The sequence below is a fragment of the Pseudophryne corroboree genome, chromosome 1 (assembly GCF_028390025.1).
Source record: "Pseudophryne corroboree isolate aPseCor3 chromosome 1, aPseCor3.hap2, whole genome shotgun sequence".
Classification (NCBI taxonomy): Eukaryota; Metazoa; Chordata; class Amphibia; order Anura; family Myobatrachidae; genus Pseudophryne; species Pseudophryne corroboree.
In genome coordinates, this window is record NC_086444.1 from 131,402,497 (window position 1) to 131,420,890 (window position 18,394).

The following is an 18,394-nucleotide window of genomic DNA, read 5'->3' on the forward strand; positions in this document are numbered from 1 at the left end:
ATCACCATGTCTCTGGGTTAGGACACCTGCCGCACACCCAGCACTTTCCGTACCGTACAATTCAAAGGGTTTCCCATAATCTGGCATGCCTAATGCAGGTGCCTGTGATGGGCACTGTTTGAGTCTCTCAAATGCCAGTTCGGACTATTCTGTGTGCGGGATCCGATCTGGTTTGTTCGAAGAGACCATCTCTTGCAAAGGTAAAGCCAGTATGGAGAACCCTGGGATCCAGTTTCGGCAGTACCCACACATTCCAAGAAAGGTGCGGATCTGTTGCTGGGTTTGTGGCAGAGTCATGTCGCGAATCGCCTGTATTCTATCAGCGGTGAGGTGTCTAAGTCCTATGCGTCAAGCAATGTCCCAAATATTTTACCCTGGTCTGGCACAGCTGCAACTTATCCTTTGAAACCTTGTGTCCCGTATTAGGTGAAACAGAAGCTGTTTCGTATCTTTCAAGGACGATTCGAGTGAATCAGAACACAGCAATAAGTCATCGACATACTGTATTAATACTGATCCGCTCTCAGGTTGAAAGGATTGTAAACAGTCATGCAAAGCCTGGGAGAAAATACTTGGGCTGTCAATGAAACATTGGGGTAGACGAGTCCAGGTGTACTGTACTCCCCTGTATGTGAATGCAAACAGGTATTGGCTGTCAGGGTGCAGAGGGACAGAAAAGAAGGCAGAACAGAGGTCAATGACAGTGAAAAATTTTGCAGTAGGGGGAATTTGCATGAGGATGACAGCTGGATTTGTCACTACGGGGAATTGGCTCTCAACTATCTTGTTTATCCCCTTTAGATCCTGCACTAGCCTGTAACCCCTCCCCCCACACTCTTTCACGGGGAAGATGGGACTATTGGCAGTGCTGGACGTCCTGACTAGGATGCCCTGTTGTAGCAAGCGCTCTATGACTGTGTACACTCCTAATTCCACCTCTGGCTTCGGAGGATACTGAGGGATTTTTGGAGCTATCCTACCATCTTTTATTTGCACTACTACTACTACTGGAGCTACATTCGCCATCAATCCAGTGTCTTGTCCATCTTTGGTCCACAGGGAACCCGGTATTTGTCAGATCATTTCCTCTACCTTTGATGGACACCTGTCTATAACAGCAGAGTGTGACATTAGCCTTTGTGTGGTGTCTAACATATCCTGCACTTCCTGAACGTGATTCTCGGGTATATCCAAGAAGACACCCTCAGGAGTACAATATATGACACACCTCATTTTACACAATAAATCTCTCCCAAGTAGATTAGTCGGAGCCGATGCAGCTAGCAAAAAGGAATGCTTGGTCTGCAAGGGCCTATCGTAATCTCTGCTGGTCTACTCAAAGGGTATTGTTGCACTGTTCCTGTTACTCCCATTGCCGAAATTGTTTTACCCGTGGTTCTTATACCTACCTTCGAATTTAACACTGACCTGGCCGCCCCTGTATCTACAAGAAAAGGTAATGATCTACCAGCTACATCAACTGTGACCTCAGGTTCACTACCAAGGCTAGCAATCAACTTCACTGGCTGCAGACTACAGGTGTGGCCCAACCACTATTGTATATTGTGACCCTCCCACAGCGCACTGGCAGCTACAATATGTGAGGGGGGTAACTGAGAATTTTCGGAGGTCTGCCAGTCCCTCCTAGGTGGGTACCTCCTTGTTTCCCCTGCATGTGGCTCATAACTTCTCCTATGCGGTTCCTGATCCCAATTACGTGTATTATAGTGTGGTTCATATCCTGGTCTAGGGGGTCGGTATACATTATGTGTGTCTTTTTACCTATAGTTCCGTGCAAATTGTACTTCCTTCCGACAGTTATAGCATACTACTACATGCGACTTACCATCAGGGGTCTGGGGTTTTGGCTAATGTGGTTTTGTTGTAAGAGCATTTATACTTACTGTCATCAGCTTATCCCCCTGAGATTCCCTGTGCTTAATGACGTTCCGGTCGTGCTCGATAGCGGACTCTCTTAGTGCAGCCACCGAGATACCTCTCCAGTTAGGTAGAGAGGTTTGTACCCTTGTTCTTAATGCCTCTTTTAACCCGTCCATTAATACTGACACAGCTACCTCCCTGTGATGTACATTGTCCTTAATGTCCTCGATCCCAGTGTATCTAGCCATTTCCTGCAGTGCTCGATGGAAATATTCAGATGCCATTTCACCTTCTTTTTATCTTATGGAAAAGATTTTATTCCATTTGACAACAGTAGGGAAATATACTCCTAATTGCAGATTGATTTGTCGTACATTCTCCTGAGTGTACTCATCAGTGAGAGGTACTTCTGCGTCTAATCTACAATCAGTAATGAATTTCGCGAGGTCAATATTGGAAGGTAAACATACTCGTAGCACTGTTCGCCAATCTTTGTTTGTGGGTTCAGTGGCGTTACCTATCTCTTTAATGAACCTCTGGCATGCGACTAGATCTTTTCTGGGATCGGGGAATTCTGACATAATTGACCTTAACTCTGTCCGGGACCAGGGACAATGCATGGCAATGTTCCTAACGGGAGTTACTCCCTGAGCGTCAGTCCTCCCATTGGGGTCTGCGATCACCCTGACAGGATTTAATTCAACCACGTCATTCTGAGTTGACTCCACAATGTGAGGTGCTATTGTCTCTGCATAATGTATGGTGCCGTACTTACCTGTGGACACGACCTCACTTATCCCTCCGCTAGGGGGCCTTAATACTGCTCTTGCTGGTTGGGCCGTGCCCACCTGAGTATTCTGTATGGTTCTAGAGAGAGTGCCGATATCGTGCTGGGCTCATCTTCTTGCTCGCAGTCCTGGGGAAAATTTAAAATGGGATACACCTGGCAAGGATTAGCGTTAGTACATTTATCAACTATACTTTTATCTGATACCAATATGCCATTGTCTGTAGCCACTTTCTCCCCCACAATATACGGTGGTGGTGCGGTTGCCATCATTTTCCTGCTAGGTTTGCAACCTGCTGCGTGAGCTAATTCTCTTTGCATATCACCCTCTTGCTGCCATAAATTTAAACAATCTGTGTGTCTGACACTTTGTTTTCGGGATTTTATCAGACATATCCTAATCCTTAAATTCTGCAATACCTCTGGTTCAAAACTGCCTACCTTAGGGAATGGTTCCCTATCTTCCGCAGTCATACGTTCCCATTCATTGCATAAACCTTCTGTGTGTGAACCATACTTTTCACACACAATGAACCTCGCTGACCCCCTGGGCCGCGGTATGTCAACCTGAACCCTGGTTGAACGTCCCTTACTTGAGCAACTGGCCCCCATAATTTGCAGGTATTGCCCTTTCGGCTAATCCCACAAACAAAAACAAAATACTCAATATAAATCAACGGTGAAAGTTCTCCGAGTGCTTTCATCCACTCACGCCCACGTTGGCCAGTACTACCATACACTGTTAATAGCGAAGGCAATGTACCCAACCTAGGGCCCCTATGTAACCTCTATTTACTGGAAGTTTCTAGGAATAACCCTTTCCAGTAAATATAGGCCGTTGGAGATTTCCTGAGAGAGACCAGCGAAAACTCCCTAAACCTTTATTATACACAAATCACGCTTGCGTATGCTATATACAGCGCTAATGATACCGCGATTTTACGCAAAGCTCATAAAAAGGGTATCACGTTGCGCTAAATATTGCACCCACGAACGCGCGGTTTAATCGCACAGTGTATAGGTACTTGTTACTTATCCGCCGTACGACCACTGGAATCGAATCACAAGCTGCGAAACCTCAGCCGGAGCGTATCAAAAACTATATGGGTAAACCTCGCTGTCCCCCTGGGCCGCGGTACTCTAAACCTCGCTGACCTCCTGGGCCGCGGTACTCTAAACCTTGCTTTTTTGTACTTCAATCTATATTAACATGAGTCAGCTGCCTCACGCCACCAAGTCTCCACTCACTTGATGTACCACTCGACGGGATCCCGAATTCACTGTTACGTTCGCCCACTCAAATACATTTTGGTTTTTCTGTATAGAAAATTCTTTCATTCAGATAAACAGCTTTACTCCCAGAGGCAATACAGTAAAAAAGGTTTTATTTAAACTAAATCTTGGAAACCGAGCAATTTGTGCTAATGTAGCGTGACTACTGTCCCGCCCCTAAACTAAACGATACTATTGTGTAATTTGTACTTAGCGGTCGTACCCTTACGCACGTTGCGTAAACACGCGACCGTGCGTATGTCTTTACGTTGCGTACGTAGTCCCGTACTTTGTCCGAGACACGTGTACAAAAACCGTACGTCCACAATAGTACAAATTCCACACTTCTATAAATGTAAGCGATATTACCTATAATCGCTTACTTAACACAACACAGTTTCTTTCTGTATAAACCTTTTTAACTTGGCCAGACTGTGTTTGTGTTTTACGTTTACTTCCTTAATATTTATTCTATATTTTAACTAAATGGCAACAAATTTCTCAGTTTTTTTTTACACAGGTCTAAATTAATCTAGTAATCAGTATTTATGGCAACAATGTGAGCGGGTATACAGAGTACAGGTGTACGCTTGTGTTGTGTGCGCATTTGGCGCCAAAACAGAAATTCGCAGACTTTTTAAATAGCTTTGCGTATTTACTTTACGGGTCCCACCAGCATCCCTACAAACCATGCAGAGCAGACGCCATCTAATCAGCAATAAAATATGGTTTCCAGTGTATCCACCTGCCAGAAAAAGGTTTACGTAGGATACTTGTCCGCCCTTTGCTGATAGATAAAGTCTGCTTTAACCTGCTAGGCTGCGGGTATGTGGAAAAACCGGACGATGCCCCCAATTGATAATGTCGATTTTATATTAAAACATAAAGCTATACTTTAAACACACCGTAAATACACTTTAAACCTTTAGCCGCTGCGGCCGCTATACTTAATACACACGCTACATACTTTATACACTGTTTGCATACGGAGTCCCGTATCCCTGTTCGGACTTAGCGTACAAACGCCGCGCTGGGGGTACAAAGTACACACCCAATTAATATGCATTTAAACCTTATACAGCAATGCGATGCGTTACTAATACACTCTTAAACCTTAGCAGGAAAAGGAAGACACAACACCGATTTGTAGTTAATCACTGGGTTCCGACACCACAGAGTAATATTTCTGAAAGGGGGTTAACAATACAAATTATGCACTACAATACAACAGAGTAAATGGCTACAGTCAATGTACATACGTGAGTATATTCGCGTGCGCCTCCCGGTCTGGTCCTCCGCTATCAGGTTGATAACGTTGAGAGTCTTGTGCCCGGCCAGGCTGCAACAGGCTTTATTTATACAATTCTTCCAAAAGCAATACAAAGGATGCTGTAATCCCTTTGTCCATTGGACACAGGAATGCAGCTTTACAGTACAGGAGAGGTCATAGGTTGATTTGAAAAGGTAGGCGATGTCTTTCCCAACTGCTCTTGTGGGTGGTCTCCTCTGGATTCCCGCCGCATACGTAATATACAGTAAATACAGTTTATATCTATATTCTGCTTCTGCACCTAACTATCCGCAGGAACATGCGATCTTCCGCAAACCAACACCGGAATGTTACCCTTAAAATACCCTACAGCAGGATACCAAACACCACCTTATAACCTTAGTCTGTCCCCTCTTATCCTGTAAAGGTGAATCCCTTTGTCTGGAATCATTTAAACTGTTGATACTTTCTGATGTGGTGCAGGGGGACTATGTGTACAATGTGCACTATTTGGATTAAATATGTAATGTTTTGATAGCTCTCCATGCGTTCACAAACTCCGCCGTAAATACTCATACCACGCGCGGGACCGACCATACGCAAATTGCGGATATGTGCACGCGCAGTGGGCATGTGTGTGCATTTTATATGTGCTGTGTGTTCTTTAATATTTTTCGACTTTGACACTTATATGAGGCAATCCAGTATGGAAGGTCCATGTCAGGACTTTTCAATTGGATCTCCTGAGCAAGTGGTCCGGATCACATCTTCAGATGCACCGGATAATTCGGCTGTCACCTCAGGCCAGGATTTCTGTCCTGTGGTGGCTGCAGTTCTCCAACCTACTGGAAGGCCGAAGTTTCGTGATTCAGGATTGGATCCTCCTTACGACGGTTGCGAGTCTTAGAGGATGGGGAGTTGTCACCCAGGGGGCTCAGTTCCAGGGCAGGTGGTCAGCCCACAAAGCCCTACTTCCGATCAACATTCTGGAACTTCGGGCGATCTACAACACTCTGCTTCAGGCCTTTCCTCTACTCAGGGATCACGCGATCCAGGTACAGTTGGACAACACCACGGCAGTGGCGTACATCAGTTGACAAGGACAAAAAGCAGGGCCTGCATTGGAGAGGTGTAAAAGATACTCCTCTGGGCAGAAAGAAATGCAAGAGCACTGTCCGCAATCTTCATTCCGAGAGTAGTCAACTGGGAAGCGGACTTCCTGAGTCGTCACGTTCTCCACCCGTGAGAGTGGGGGCTTCACCAGCAGGTGTTTAAGCAGATCATCGACCGGTGGGGCTGCCCACAAATAGACATGATGGCTTCTCGACTCAACAAGCTTCGTTGCTATTGATTACGAACCAGGGACCCTAAGGCGAGGGCAGTAGATGCACTGACGTCGCCTTTGCCTTACCGGCTGGTCTACCTGTTTCCTCCGATTCCTGGCAATCTCCAGATACATTAGAATATTGTATCATGTTTCGTTACACCTCTTCCCAAGTATTGCTGCCCCAGCAGTAATCAGGTTGCTCGGTCTTCATTGTGAGAATAGCAAAGGAACAGAAAATGTGACAGATCATTTCAGCAGCGGCATTGGCTTTATAAATGCCCCCTGTTAACAATACATTTGCAGCTTAGTCTAATGTATATGATTACAATCTCTCAGAATCAGTCTGTGTTCTCTTGCACCGTGACGTGATTTACGTGTTATTGCTGACAACTGCGTGCTGTCAGTCTGGAGTAAAGCAATAAAAAAAATTAGCTGTATAATGTGTGAACTTTCTGGAAGTTCAAAGTTAAGGGTGCGAAGTATTTGTGTTGTCTCTAATTTGCATTTTACATTTTCAAGAGCGTCATTTGTCTGGGCAGGGTGTAGTTTGTTTGGGGAGTGGCTTCCTTCATAGGAACAGTTAGGTGTGGTTTTATGTCCCAGTTCTACTTTTTTTTTTTTTTTATGTGAACGATAAATGAACTTCATTTTTATACCATGGCCCTAGCATTGCCTTGTGTGTATTATCCAGTGGAGGCCTCATGGTCCTTTCACTCTGGTACCCAGTGTCCTGTTCCTGGTTCTTCCTTTCATTGTTACGTTGCTGGGAGGGATTTCAGGAACTTCCCTAGAAGTTTGTTGGCGTAAGTTTAATTAATCTGGATGCTAAAACAGCAATGTGAGACCTGGCAAAGGGAAGGCCTTTAGAAAATACAATACACATCAATGGTATTGTATCAGTGCTGCTCGTTACACATACCATGGCCTCTTATCAAATGATGTAAAAATAATGTGATACTGTATGTACCAGTAGATGAGATGCTGCCTCACTGAGAAATATTGTCAAACATTGTAAGATGTAATATTGTGTGTTTGTGTGTGAATATATATATATATATATATATATATATATATATATATATAATTTTTTTTCTTTTCTATAGATTTACTGCGCGACCTCTTGTAGAAACCATCTTTGAAAGGGGGATGGCCACTTGCTTTGCATATGGACAAACTGGAAGTGGGAAAACTCACGTATGTATTCTTATAGGCTTGTATTTAAGAGCAGAGGAATTATCCTGCTAAGTGTGTGTCCTTCCCATCCCTGTGTGTAATGTGCTACAGGATAGGCTCAGGATGTTCTGTATACCGCAATTACTGCAATACGTGACCCTTGTCAGAGTTCCAGCAATAGGATTTGCTGTATCTAATATGTGAGTGCAGTGGCTGGATGACGGTCAATGTGTGTTGCTTTCTGTTTCTTTCCACTACAGACCATGGGTGGAGACTTTTCTGGGAAGAATCAAGACTGTTCAAAAGGAATATATGCACTCGCAGGTAGGATTGGTCGCAATAGCAAATAACCTAGGAAAATGAATTTATTACTGTCTTGGGTAAGGTTTCCATTTAAACCTCTCTAACAGTTTATGGACAGGGTCATACAGTATATCTGCAAATTGTAGTTGCTTTTGATGTAACTTTTCCATTGCCATTTTATAATTAGCCTATAGATTTTATTTCGTTTGGATTTTGTTTTGTTTTATCCATTTCCTGTGGAACATGTCATGTTTGTGTCTTGTTGCTCATTTGTAGAAAAAGGGGTGAAAGTAAAGGTTAATCATAATCTGTGTGGAGTTTTCTATAGAGTCGGCCAAGGTCCAACTTCCTGGCTATCCTTGGCTACCAAGAGTTCCATTATCCCCTTGCTCTGTACTGGTGCCGTGCACTCAGTGGACAGCATGTTGACTGCAGGAAATTGTGTGGCAGATGCTGTCAGAAGGAGTGAGCAGAGGTTTCTCCTAGATCGGGGCTTATGTCCATGCAATGAGGTTAGACTATAATTACTGTATGCACAGTACACTGAAGCTAAACCTGGCACAGAGAGCAGTGATCTTTATTGCTGCATGTGGTAGACTGTGCATGGGGAAGGTGTGCTGTCATGGTGAGCAATTATTTGGTGTCATTGCCCCGTACATGACTTTAGCATAATGAAGCTCTTACGAGCTTTAAGCCATCATTTCTTGTTGGAATTAACAAAAATAAATAATACATTACAAAGAATTAAACTAAACACTTAGAACTTACTTCCAGATTATGTGCTGTATTGTTTCAGTCCTAAATTGGCCACAATGTCCCATAATGTGCTCAAGTCTCCTACCCTTTCTATGCTTGTTAAAAACAATCCAAGTGGTGGTGTTTGTAGTACTCTCATTCATCTGAGTGACAGGCTGAGGGGGAAGAGGGGACTAGATTGCGCTGTGGAACAAATAGATCCATCGGGGACCATGGCAAATACAGTGAATGTAGTACGGTTTGTGTATTAACTTTTCGTGTTCCCGTTTTCATGTTTGACCTCTTTTAGCCACGTCTCTCATCCTGTTCTATACCTAATCTTGCCCTCGCTAGACCTCCTTACCCATGTTCCCCCATCTATCTCTCATATTTTTGCCCTAACCTCTCCCCCCCCCCCCCCCCCCTCCCCTACCCCCTTACCACCCAGTATTTTCTCTTACCTACCGGTTTCCAGTTGGATTTCGATCTATAGATCCTGCCCTATCTGTTTGCTGAACAACAGTTCACTGCTGTCGATATATATCGTCCCTATACAGCGTGCTGTAGATGGCAAGGAATTAATAGGTGCGAACCATCGGGTATTGTGGGTGCTTGTTACATGTCCATTATGCTCTTCTACCTCCTATTAAGCTGGTTGAATAGAAGTGGATTGGCGAGTAGGGGCAGGCAGAAGGCTTAAGGTGCATACACACTCTGGGCACAGCGATGACCGTGAACATCGCTGGCAGGAAAATAGCTCAGTGTATACACACTGAGCTATTTTCCTGTGCCCAGCGATGTTCACGTGGAGGTGAAGCATTTTTCACTGTAGGAGACTGTAGAAAGTGCTTCACTTGGCTGTTGAAACAGCCCGACAGACTGCAGAGATGGCTAGTGATGATGTGGGAGCGCTCACCACTCATTGCCCGGCTATACACACTGGCTGAGTTTGAGCTCAAAGTAGCTCAAAATGCCAAAAGTCAGCTACTTTGAGCTCAAATCGCCCAGTGTGTATGGGCCTTTAGAGAAAGCGAGGAGGGCTCCTGGGACACACTGTACCCCAGGCACCTGCTACCGATGAGGCGAGCCTAACAAAGCTAGGGCACCAAGCTGTCTCTGGGTTACTGGGGGGAGGGAAGAAAGGTGGTCCTGCAGCCGGGCGTGGGATGCATAAATGGAGAGCTGGAACTCTGGTAGCAGGGTAGGGAGGGAAGGTTGGTTCCAATGAGAACTGTGAGGGGCAGGCTGGTAGACACACAGATGGTGGATTATGTAATATATATGTTACTTTACCAAAGACGTAACATTTTTCATGATTCTTATTGTGTACTTCTCAGATTTTAGCTGGATATGCATTTCTATACAAAATATCTCATTTAGTTTCCCTGTGTGTTTTAATATGGCATATATTTCTGTTTTCATGCAGCACGAGATGTATTTCAAATGCTGAAGAAACCAAATTATAAAAAACTAGAACTTCAAGTATATGCTACATTTTTTGAGATTTATAGTGGTAAGGTGAGTGTTACATCACATACTGGCTTTTAATCTAGGATCTTAAGATGTGTTATTAATTCTAATTGAAATATATTAATGTGCAACATTGTGTATTTGGTTACTGCAGCAGTAGAGTGTTTCTCTGTCTGGTAAACGCTTGTGCATTTCTCACATCATGGTGTGTTCTATCTAAGCATGGGGTTACAGACATGTTCGTGGCTACAGTGTTCTCTCTTTATGGTCTTAGTGCCAAGCCCAGACTGTGAGCGAGGGTGATAGCCATATATTGTAATGCTCTTCTCAAGGAGCTTTGTATTTTGAAATAGAAAAGCTACTTCACAAGCATTTCTGTTGCCTGCTGGCAACAGGCTCCCTGCTTCGTGGGACTTAGGGGGGAAAGTAGTGTCCGCCCTGCTGGGTTCGAGCTACTATCTTCGCTGACAGAACACTGAGCTCCTGAGGGTGATGATCATTAGGCAACCACTCACTCCCGCAGCACTGCCGCCACCCCCTAACAGAGCCAGAAGATTCCGGTGGCGAGTGAGTCTCCGGTCCCCATAGCAAGCGTGGAGCCGGAGTGAAGATGGCGGCAACAGGGTGGGAGCACAGTATTAACTGCACTCTGGAGGATCAGCGGTACATAGTTCGGCGCTGTGAGGGGCGTCCTGAGCCAGCGCCTGTATCCTACACTGGCACCAAGGCTGTCAGAGACCTAGGTAACGCTGCCAGCACAAATTCCTCAAGCCAGTATTTAGAACTGGAGTGCGGGAAGCAGCGCCATGTTCAGGGGCGGAGCTTCTCAGAGCGGACCCAGCAGCGTTCAGCGCCATTTTCCTGCCTGCAGATCCTGTACAGAGACGCTGATGGGGAGAGCTGTCCCTCCAAGCAACTCCAGCTGTCCTGTGCAGTACCAGGGGGTTGTAGAAGGAAGGGGGGGGCTGTGTAAATACTGTGTAGTCTATTAAGGTACACAGTAAGCGCCAGGTACTTTTGTGATATTTACCTAGGGAAGCGCTGTTTGTGGGTTGGCTCCAATCTCTGTGTTTCTCTGTGGCATACTTGGGGGGAAACTGTCTGACTTTTCCCTGTGTGTGTGGGTGGTGTTGTCTCACATAGCTATGTCTAGGGACTCTGTGTCTTATGCTGCAGAGGACATTTCCTCTCCGGAGGAATCCATTCCATGTACACAGGAATGTAATGTCTTGTCTGAGATCCCTATTAATGAGCCTGAGTGGTTAACCTCTATTAAGGGTATGATCTCTCAAATCTCTACTAGGGTAGCTCATACTGAGACTCAAACTCTGGTTTTAAAGAAGTCTATGGCAGTTTGGTCAGGTTCTGATCCTATTCCTTCAAAAATCCCTAGCATATACCCACAGAAACGTGCACTTGCCCAGATTATGCAAGATGACATGGATACCGACTCTGATACGGCAGACGGTGATGGGGATGTGCTGAGGGGGGGCAGCTTCCCTTGAAAAAAGGATGCAGCTAATGATTGAGGCCATTAGAGATGTGTTAAATATTACTGACACAACACCTGAGCAGGTTGAGGAGGCTTACTTCACAGACAATATGAAAGCCTCGCTAACCTTCCTTACGTCTGAAGAATTAAACGCTTTATTTGAAAAATCCTGGGAAAACTCAGAGAAAAAATTCCAGATTCCAAAAAGGATTCTGGTTGCTTTTCCCTTCCCTGAGGAAGATAGAAAAAAAATGGGAAAACCCACCCATAGTTGACACATCTGTTTCCAGACTGTCGAAAAAGGTGGTTTTACCTGTCCATGGATCTACCGCTTTAAAAGAACCGGCTGATCGTAATATTGCCACTATGCTCAAATCCATGTACACTGCTTCAGGGGTGGCGCTTAGGCCTACTATTGCCTGCGCATGGATCTCTAAAGCTATAGTAAAGTGGTCAGGCACATTACTAGAGGATTTGGATTCAATGGATAGAAGTGACATTGAATTATTTTTACGTAACATACAGGATTCTGCAGGGTTCATGGTGGAATCCATGAAGGACCTGGGTACGCTGACTGCAAGGATATCTTCCATGTCTGTCTCAGTTCGCAGGGGACTCTGGCAACGCCAATGGTCTGCAGACGCGTAATCCAGGAGAAGTGTGGAGAACTTACCCTACACAGGTCAGGCTCTATTTGGGGAAGCATTGGATGCGTGGATTTCCACGGCAACCGCGGGTAAGTCACCTTTTCTTCCCTCAGCTACGCCATCTACGAAGAAACCCTGTTCTTCATCTGCATCACAGTCCTTTCGCACCGCTAAGACGAAAAAGTCCAAGCCTCCTACCACCTTCTTTAGAGGTGGCCGGGCAAAATCCAAGAAGCCTGCTCCTGCAAGCTCCCAGGACCAGAAACCTGCTTCTGGTACCTCAAAATCCTCAGCATGACAGTGGACCACACAGCCTGGAGGACGGGCTGGTGGGGCGAGACTCAGACGTTTCAGCCACGTCTGGGTGTCGTCCGGCCTGGATCCCTGGGTACAGGATATTGTGTCCCAGGGGTACAGACTGGAGTTTCAACCCCACCTCACCGATTCTTCAAATCAGAACTGTCCCACAGGAAGCTATACGGAAATTGGAAAAGTCGGAGGTCATTGTTCCAGTCCCACCTCATATGCAAAACGTGGGTTACTATTACAACCTTTTTGTGGTACAGAAACCGGATGGTTCGGTCAGACCAATTTTGAACTTGAAATTGTTAAACCCTTATCTGAGGGAGTTCAAATTCAAAATGGAGTCTCTGAGAGCGGTGATCTCAGGTCTGGAGGAGGGGGAGTTTCTGCTATCCCTAGATATCAAGGATGCGTATCTCCACATTCCGATTTGGCCTCCGCACCAGGCTTATCTCAGATTTGCACTATCAGTTTCAGGCACTGTCATTCGGTCTCTCCGCGGCACCGAGGGTGTTCACCAAGGTGATGGCAGAGATGATGGTTCTCCTACGCAGACAGGTAGTTAACATTAGTCCATACTTCGACAATCTGCTGATAAAGGCGTCATTTAGTGAGAAGCTGTTGCAGTCCATTGCTCTCACGACTCATCTGCTCAGGGTCCATGGTTGGATCCTGAACCTTCCAAAGTCACATTTGGAGCCGACAAGGAGATTGTCTTTCCTGGTGATGATCCTCGACACGGAAGTGCAGAGGGTGTTTCTACCGGAGGAGAAAGTGTTGGTGATACAAACAATGGTCCGGGATGTCCTGAAGCCAGCCCGGGTTTTGGTTCATAAGTGCATTTGCCTTCTGGGGAAGATGGTTGCCTCCTACGAGGCTCTACAATACGGAAGATTTCATGCTCAATCCATCCAATTGGATCTCCTAGACAAGTGGTTGGGTTCTCATCACACACCATTGTATAAAAAAGACATCAGTGAACTCGAAAGTGTTCAAAGGCGAGCTACTAAATTGATTAAAGGCCTAGAAGGACTGGACTATAAGGAAAGACTTACTAGGCTGAATATGTATACACTAGAAAAGAGGCGCCTAAGAGGAGATATTATTAATATCTTCAAATATGTAAAGGGAAATCACAAAGAGTTATCAGAGGAATTATTTATTAAAAGAACACAGTTTAGGACACGTGGGCACTCGCTGCGACTGGAGGAGAGAAAGTTCCGAACGCAACGGAGGAAAGGGTTCTTCACTGTTAGGGCAATCAGGATGTGGAATTCCCTGCCAGGGAAGGTGGTAATGGCGGACTCTGTAATTGGATTTAAAAAAGAATGGATACATTTCTGAATGAAAAAGCTATCCAAGGTTATAATACTTAAAATATCAACGTGGTTAATCCGGGGGTAACATGAGTTATAGTAGCTAACTAGTCATAAAACATTATTTAGCAAGTATGTAGAATCATCACAACTTAAAACAGGTTGAACACGATGGGCAATTTGCCTCTATTCAACCTCAAATACTATGTTACTATCTACATATGCACCTGAGGATATGTCTGTCGCCGAAAGCAAGGATTTCACTCCTCTGGTGGCTGCATGTGCCTCACCTTCTGGATGGCCGCAGTTTCGGGATTCAGGACTGGATCCTTCTAACCACGGATGCAAGTCTCCGAGGCTGGGGTGCGGTCACCCAAGAGGAAAACTTCCAAGGAAGGTGGTCAAGTCTGGAATCCATCCTTCCGATAAACATTCTGGGACTAAGGGCCGTGTACAACGGCCTTCTACAAGCGGCACATCTTCTGCAAGATCAGGCTATTCAAGTGCAGTCGGACAATGTAACGACGGTGGCCTACATAAACCAACAAGGCAGAACGAAGAGCAGAGCTGCAATGGCAGAGGTATCAAAGATCCTCCTCTGGGCAGAAAAGCACGCGATAGCGCAGTCGGCAATCTTCATTCCGGGAGTAGACAACTGGAAAGCGGACTTCCTCAGCAGGCACGATCTCCATCCAGGAGAGTGGGCACTCCACCCCAAGGTGTTCGCAGAGGTGACAAGTCTTTGGGGCCTCCCTCAAATAGACATGATGGCCTCCTGTCTCAACAAGAAGCTTTGCAGGTACTGTTCCAGGTCAAGAGAGCCACAGAAAGTGGCGGTGGATGCACTGGTAACTCCGTGGATCTTCCAGTCGGTGTATGTGTTTCCTCCACTTCCACTCATCCTAAAGATTCTAAAACTTATAAAAAGAACAAGAGTTCAGGCGATTCTCATTGCTCCAGACTTGCCAAGACAAGCTTGGTACGCGGATCTTCTGGAGTTACTGCTGGAAGATCCGAGTCCTCTTCCTCTTCAAGAAGACCTTCTACAACAGGGGCCGTTCGCTTACTGCGGCTACGTTTGACGGCATGGAGGTTGAACACCTGATCTTAGCTCGGAAAGGCATTCCAAACAAGGTTATTCCTACCCTTATCCAGGCTAGGAAAGGAGTAACGTCTAAACATTACCATCGCATTTGGAAAAAGTATGTGTCTTGGTGTGAATCCAAGAAGTTTCCTACGGTGGAGTTTCAACTTGGGCGGTTTCTCCTCTTCCTGCAAGCAGGTGTGGATGTGGGCCTGCGTTTGGTCTCCATAAAGGTCCAGATTTCGGCCTTGTCCATTTTCTTCCAGAAACAATTGGCTTCCCTCCCTGAAGTTCAGACTTTCTTGAAAGGGGTCCTGCACATCCAGCCTCCCTTTGTGCCTTCTACGGCACCTTGGAATCTTAACGTGGTGTTGCAGTTCCTGCAATCTGATTGGTTTGAGCCTCTACAAGAGGTTGAGGTAAAGTTTCTCACTTGGAAGGCGGTCACACTGTTGGCATTGGCATCTGCTAGGCGTGTGTCTGAACTGGGGGCTTTGTCTTACAAGAGCCCATACTTAATTTTCCATGAAGATAGAGCTGAGCTCCGAACGCCTCAGCAGTTTCTTCCTAAGGTTGAGTCGGCTTTTCATATCAACCAACCTATTGTGGTGCCAGTGGCTACTGACTCCTCAATTACCTCAAAGTCCTTGGATGTTGTGAGGGCTTTGAAGATTTATGTGAAGAGAACTTCTCGTCACAGAAAATCGGACTCTCTGTTTGTACTATATGCTCCCAATAAGATTGGGTGTCCTGCTTCTAAGCAGACAATCTTTCGCTGGAACAGGTTCACTATCCAGCATGCTTATTCTACAGCAGGATTGCCGTGTCCTAAATCTGTTAAGGCCCACTCTACTCGTAAGGTGGGTTCTTCCTGGGCAGCTACCCGGGGTGTTTTGGCTTTACAGCTTTGCCGAGCGGCTACTTGGTCTGGGTCGAACACGTTCGCTAAGTTCTACAAGTACGATACTTTGGCCACTGAGGACCTACATTTTGGTCTTTCAGTTTTGCAGCAGCCTCCGCGCTCTCCCTCCTGTACTGGGAGCTTTGGTACATCCCCATGGTACTAATGTGGACCCTAGCATCCTCTAGGATGTAAGAGAAAATAGGATTCTAATTACCTACCGGTAAATCCTTTTCTCGTAGTCCGCAGAGGATGCTGGGCGCCCACCCAGCGCTTTGTTCACCTGTTATAAGTGACTTAAGTTCAGTACGGCCTTGTTACTTGGATAAGTGCTGCATTGTTACTTGTTTAAGTAATGTTGTTCAGCTGTCGCTGACTTGTTCAAGCTGGTTTGCTTGGTTTTCCTTATGTGTGAGCTGGTGTGAATCTCACCACGATCTGTGTATGTCCTTCTCTCGAAGTATGTCCGTCTCCTCGGGCACAGTTTCTACACTGAGTCTTGTAGAAGGCGCATAGAGGAAGGAGCCAGCCCACACTGTTAAACTCTTAAAGTGCCCATGGCCCCTGGTGGACCCGTCTATACCCCATGGTACTAATGTGGACCCCAGCATCCTCTACGGACTACGAGAAAAGGATTTACCGGTAGGTAATTAAAATCCTATTTCTCTGACGTCCTAGTGGATGCTGGGACTCCGTAAGGACCATGGGGAATAGCGGCTCCGCAGGAGACGGGGCACAAAATAAAAGCTTAAGGATCAGGTGGTGTGCACTGGCTCCTCCCCCTATGACCCTCCTCCAAGCCCCAGTTAGATTTTTGTGCCCGGCCGAGAAGGGTGCAATCTAGGTGGCTCTCCTGAGCTGCTTAGAATAAAAGTTTAGTTAGGTTTTTTTATTTTCAGTGAGTCCTGCTGGCAACAGGCTCACTGCATCGTGGGACTAAGGGGAGAAGAAACGGACTCACCTGAGTGCAGAGTGGATCGGGTTTCTTAGGCTACTGGACACTAGCTCCAGAGGGACGATCACAGGTTCAGCCTGGATGGGTCACCGGAGCCGCGCCGCCGTCCCCCTTACAGAGCCAGAAGAGACGAAGAGGTCCGGTGAAATCGGCGGCAGAAGACATCCTGTCTTCAGACTAAGGTAGCGCACAGCACCGCAGCTGTGCGCCATTGCTCTCAGCACACTTCACACTCCGGTCACTGAGGGTGCAGGGCGCTGGGGGGGGAGCGCCCTGAGACGCAATATAACAGAATACCTTAGGTGGCAAAACAGAATACATCACATATAGCTCCTGGGCTATATGGATGTATTTTAATCCCCTGCCATTTTACACAAAAAAGCGGGAGATAAGGACGTCGTGAAGGGGCGGAGCCTATCTCCTCAGCACACAAGCGCCATTTTCCCTCACAGCTCCGCTGGAAGGACGGCTCCCTGACTCTCCCCTGCAGTCCTGCTTCAGAATCAGGGTAAAAAAGAGAAGGGGGGGCATTTTTGGCAGCAAATAACGATAATAACAGCAGCTATAAGGGAATAACACTTATATAAGGTTATCCCTGTATATATATATATATATATATATAGCGCTGGGTGTGTGCTGGCAGACTCTCCCTCTGTCTCTCCAAAGGGCTAAGTGGGGTCCTGTCCTCTATCAGAGCATTCCCGGTGTGTGTGCTGTGTGTCGGTACGCGTGTGTCGACATGTATGAGGAGGAAAATTATGTGGAGGCGGAGCAGTTGCCTGTGTTGGTGATGTCACCCCCTAGGGAGTCGACACCTGACTGGATGATTGTATTTAAACAATTAAGTGATAATGTCAGCAATTTGCAAAAAACTGTTGACGACATGAGACAGCCGGCAAATCAATTAGTGCCTGTCCAGGCGTCTCAGACACCGTCAGGGGCGCTAAAACGCCCGTTACCTCAGTGGGTCGACACAGACCCTGACACAGATACTGAGTCTAGTGTCGACGGTGACGAGACAAACGTAATGTCCAGTAGGGCCACACGTTACATGATCACGGCAATGAAAGAGGCATTGAACCTTTCTGACACTACAAGTACCACAAAGAAGGGTATTATGTGGGGTGAGAAAAAACTACCAATATTTTTTCCTGAGTCAGAGGAAATAAATGAGGTGTGTGAAAAAGCGTGGGTTTCCCCCGATAAAAAACAGCTAATTTCTAAAAAATTATTAGCATTATATCCTTTCCCGCCAGAGGTTAGGGCGCGTTGGGAAACACCCCCTAGGGTAGATAAGGCGCTCACACGTTTATCAAAACAAGTAGCGTTACCGTCTCCTGATACGGCTACCCTAAAAGAACCAGCTGATAGAAGGCTGGAAAATATCCTAAAAAGTATATACACACATACTGGTGTTATACTGCGACCAGCAATCGCCTCAGCCTGGATGTGCAGTGCTGGAGTCGCATGGTCGGATT

The 18,394-nt window shown here is 46.0% G+C and overlaps 1 protein-coding gene across 9 annotated transcripts in view; it reads left to right on the forward strand.

The window, feature by feature from the left end:
• The window catches only part of KIF2A (kinesin family member 2A), a 321,884-nt gene that overhangs the window by 194,818 nt on the left and 108,672 nt on the right, over nt 1-18,394 (forward strand). For all 9 annotated transcript variants that reach the window (XM_063962958.1, XM_063962975.1, XM_063962950.1 and 6 more), the window contains 3 exons: nt 7,641-7,731; nt 7,971-8,034; nt 10,175-10,266. In XM_063962958.1, coding sequence (XP_063819028.1) covers nt 7,641-7,731; nt 7,971-8,034; nt 10,175-10,266 — 247 coding nt within the window. The remainder of the gene's footprint in view (nt 1-7,640; nt 7,732-7,970; nt 8,035-10,174; nt 10,267-18,394) is intronic.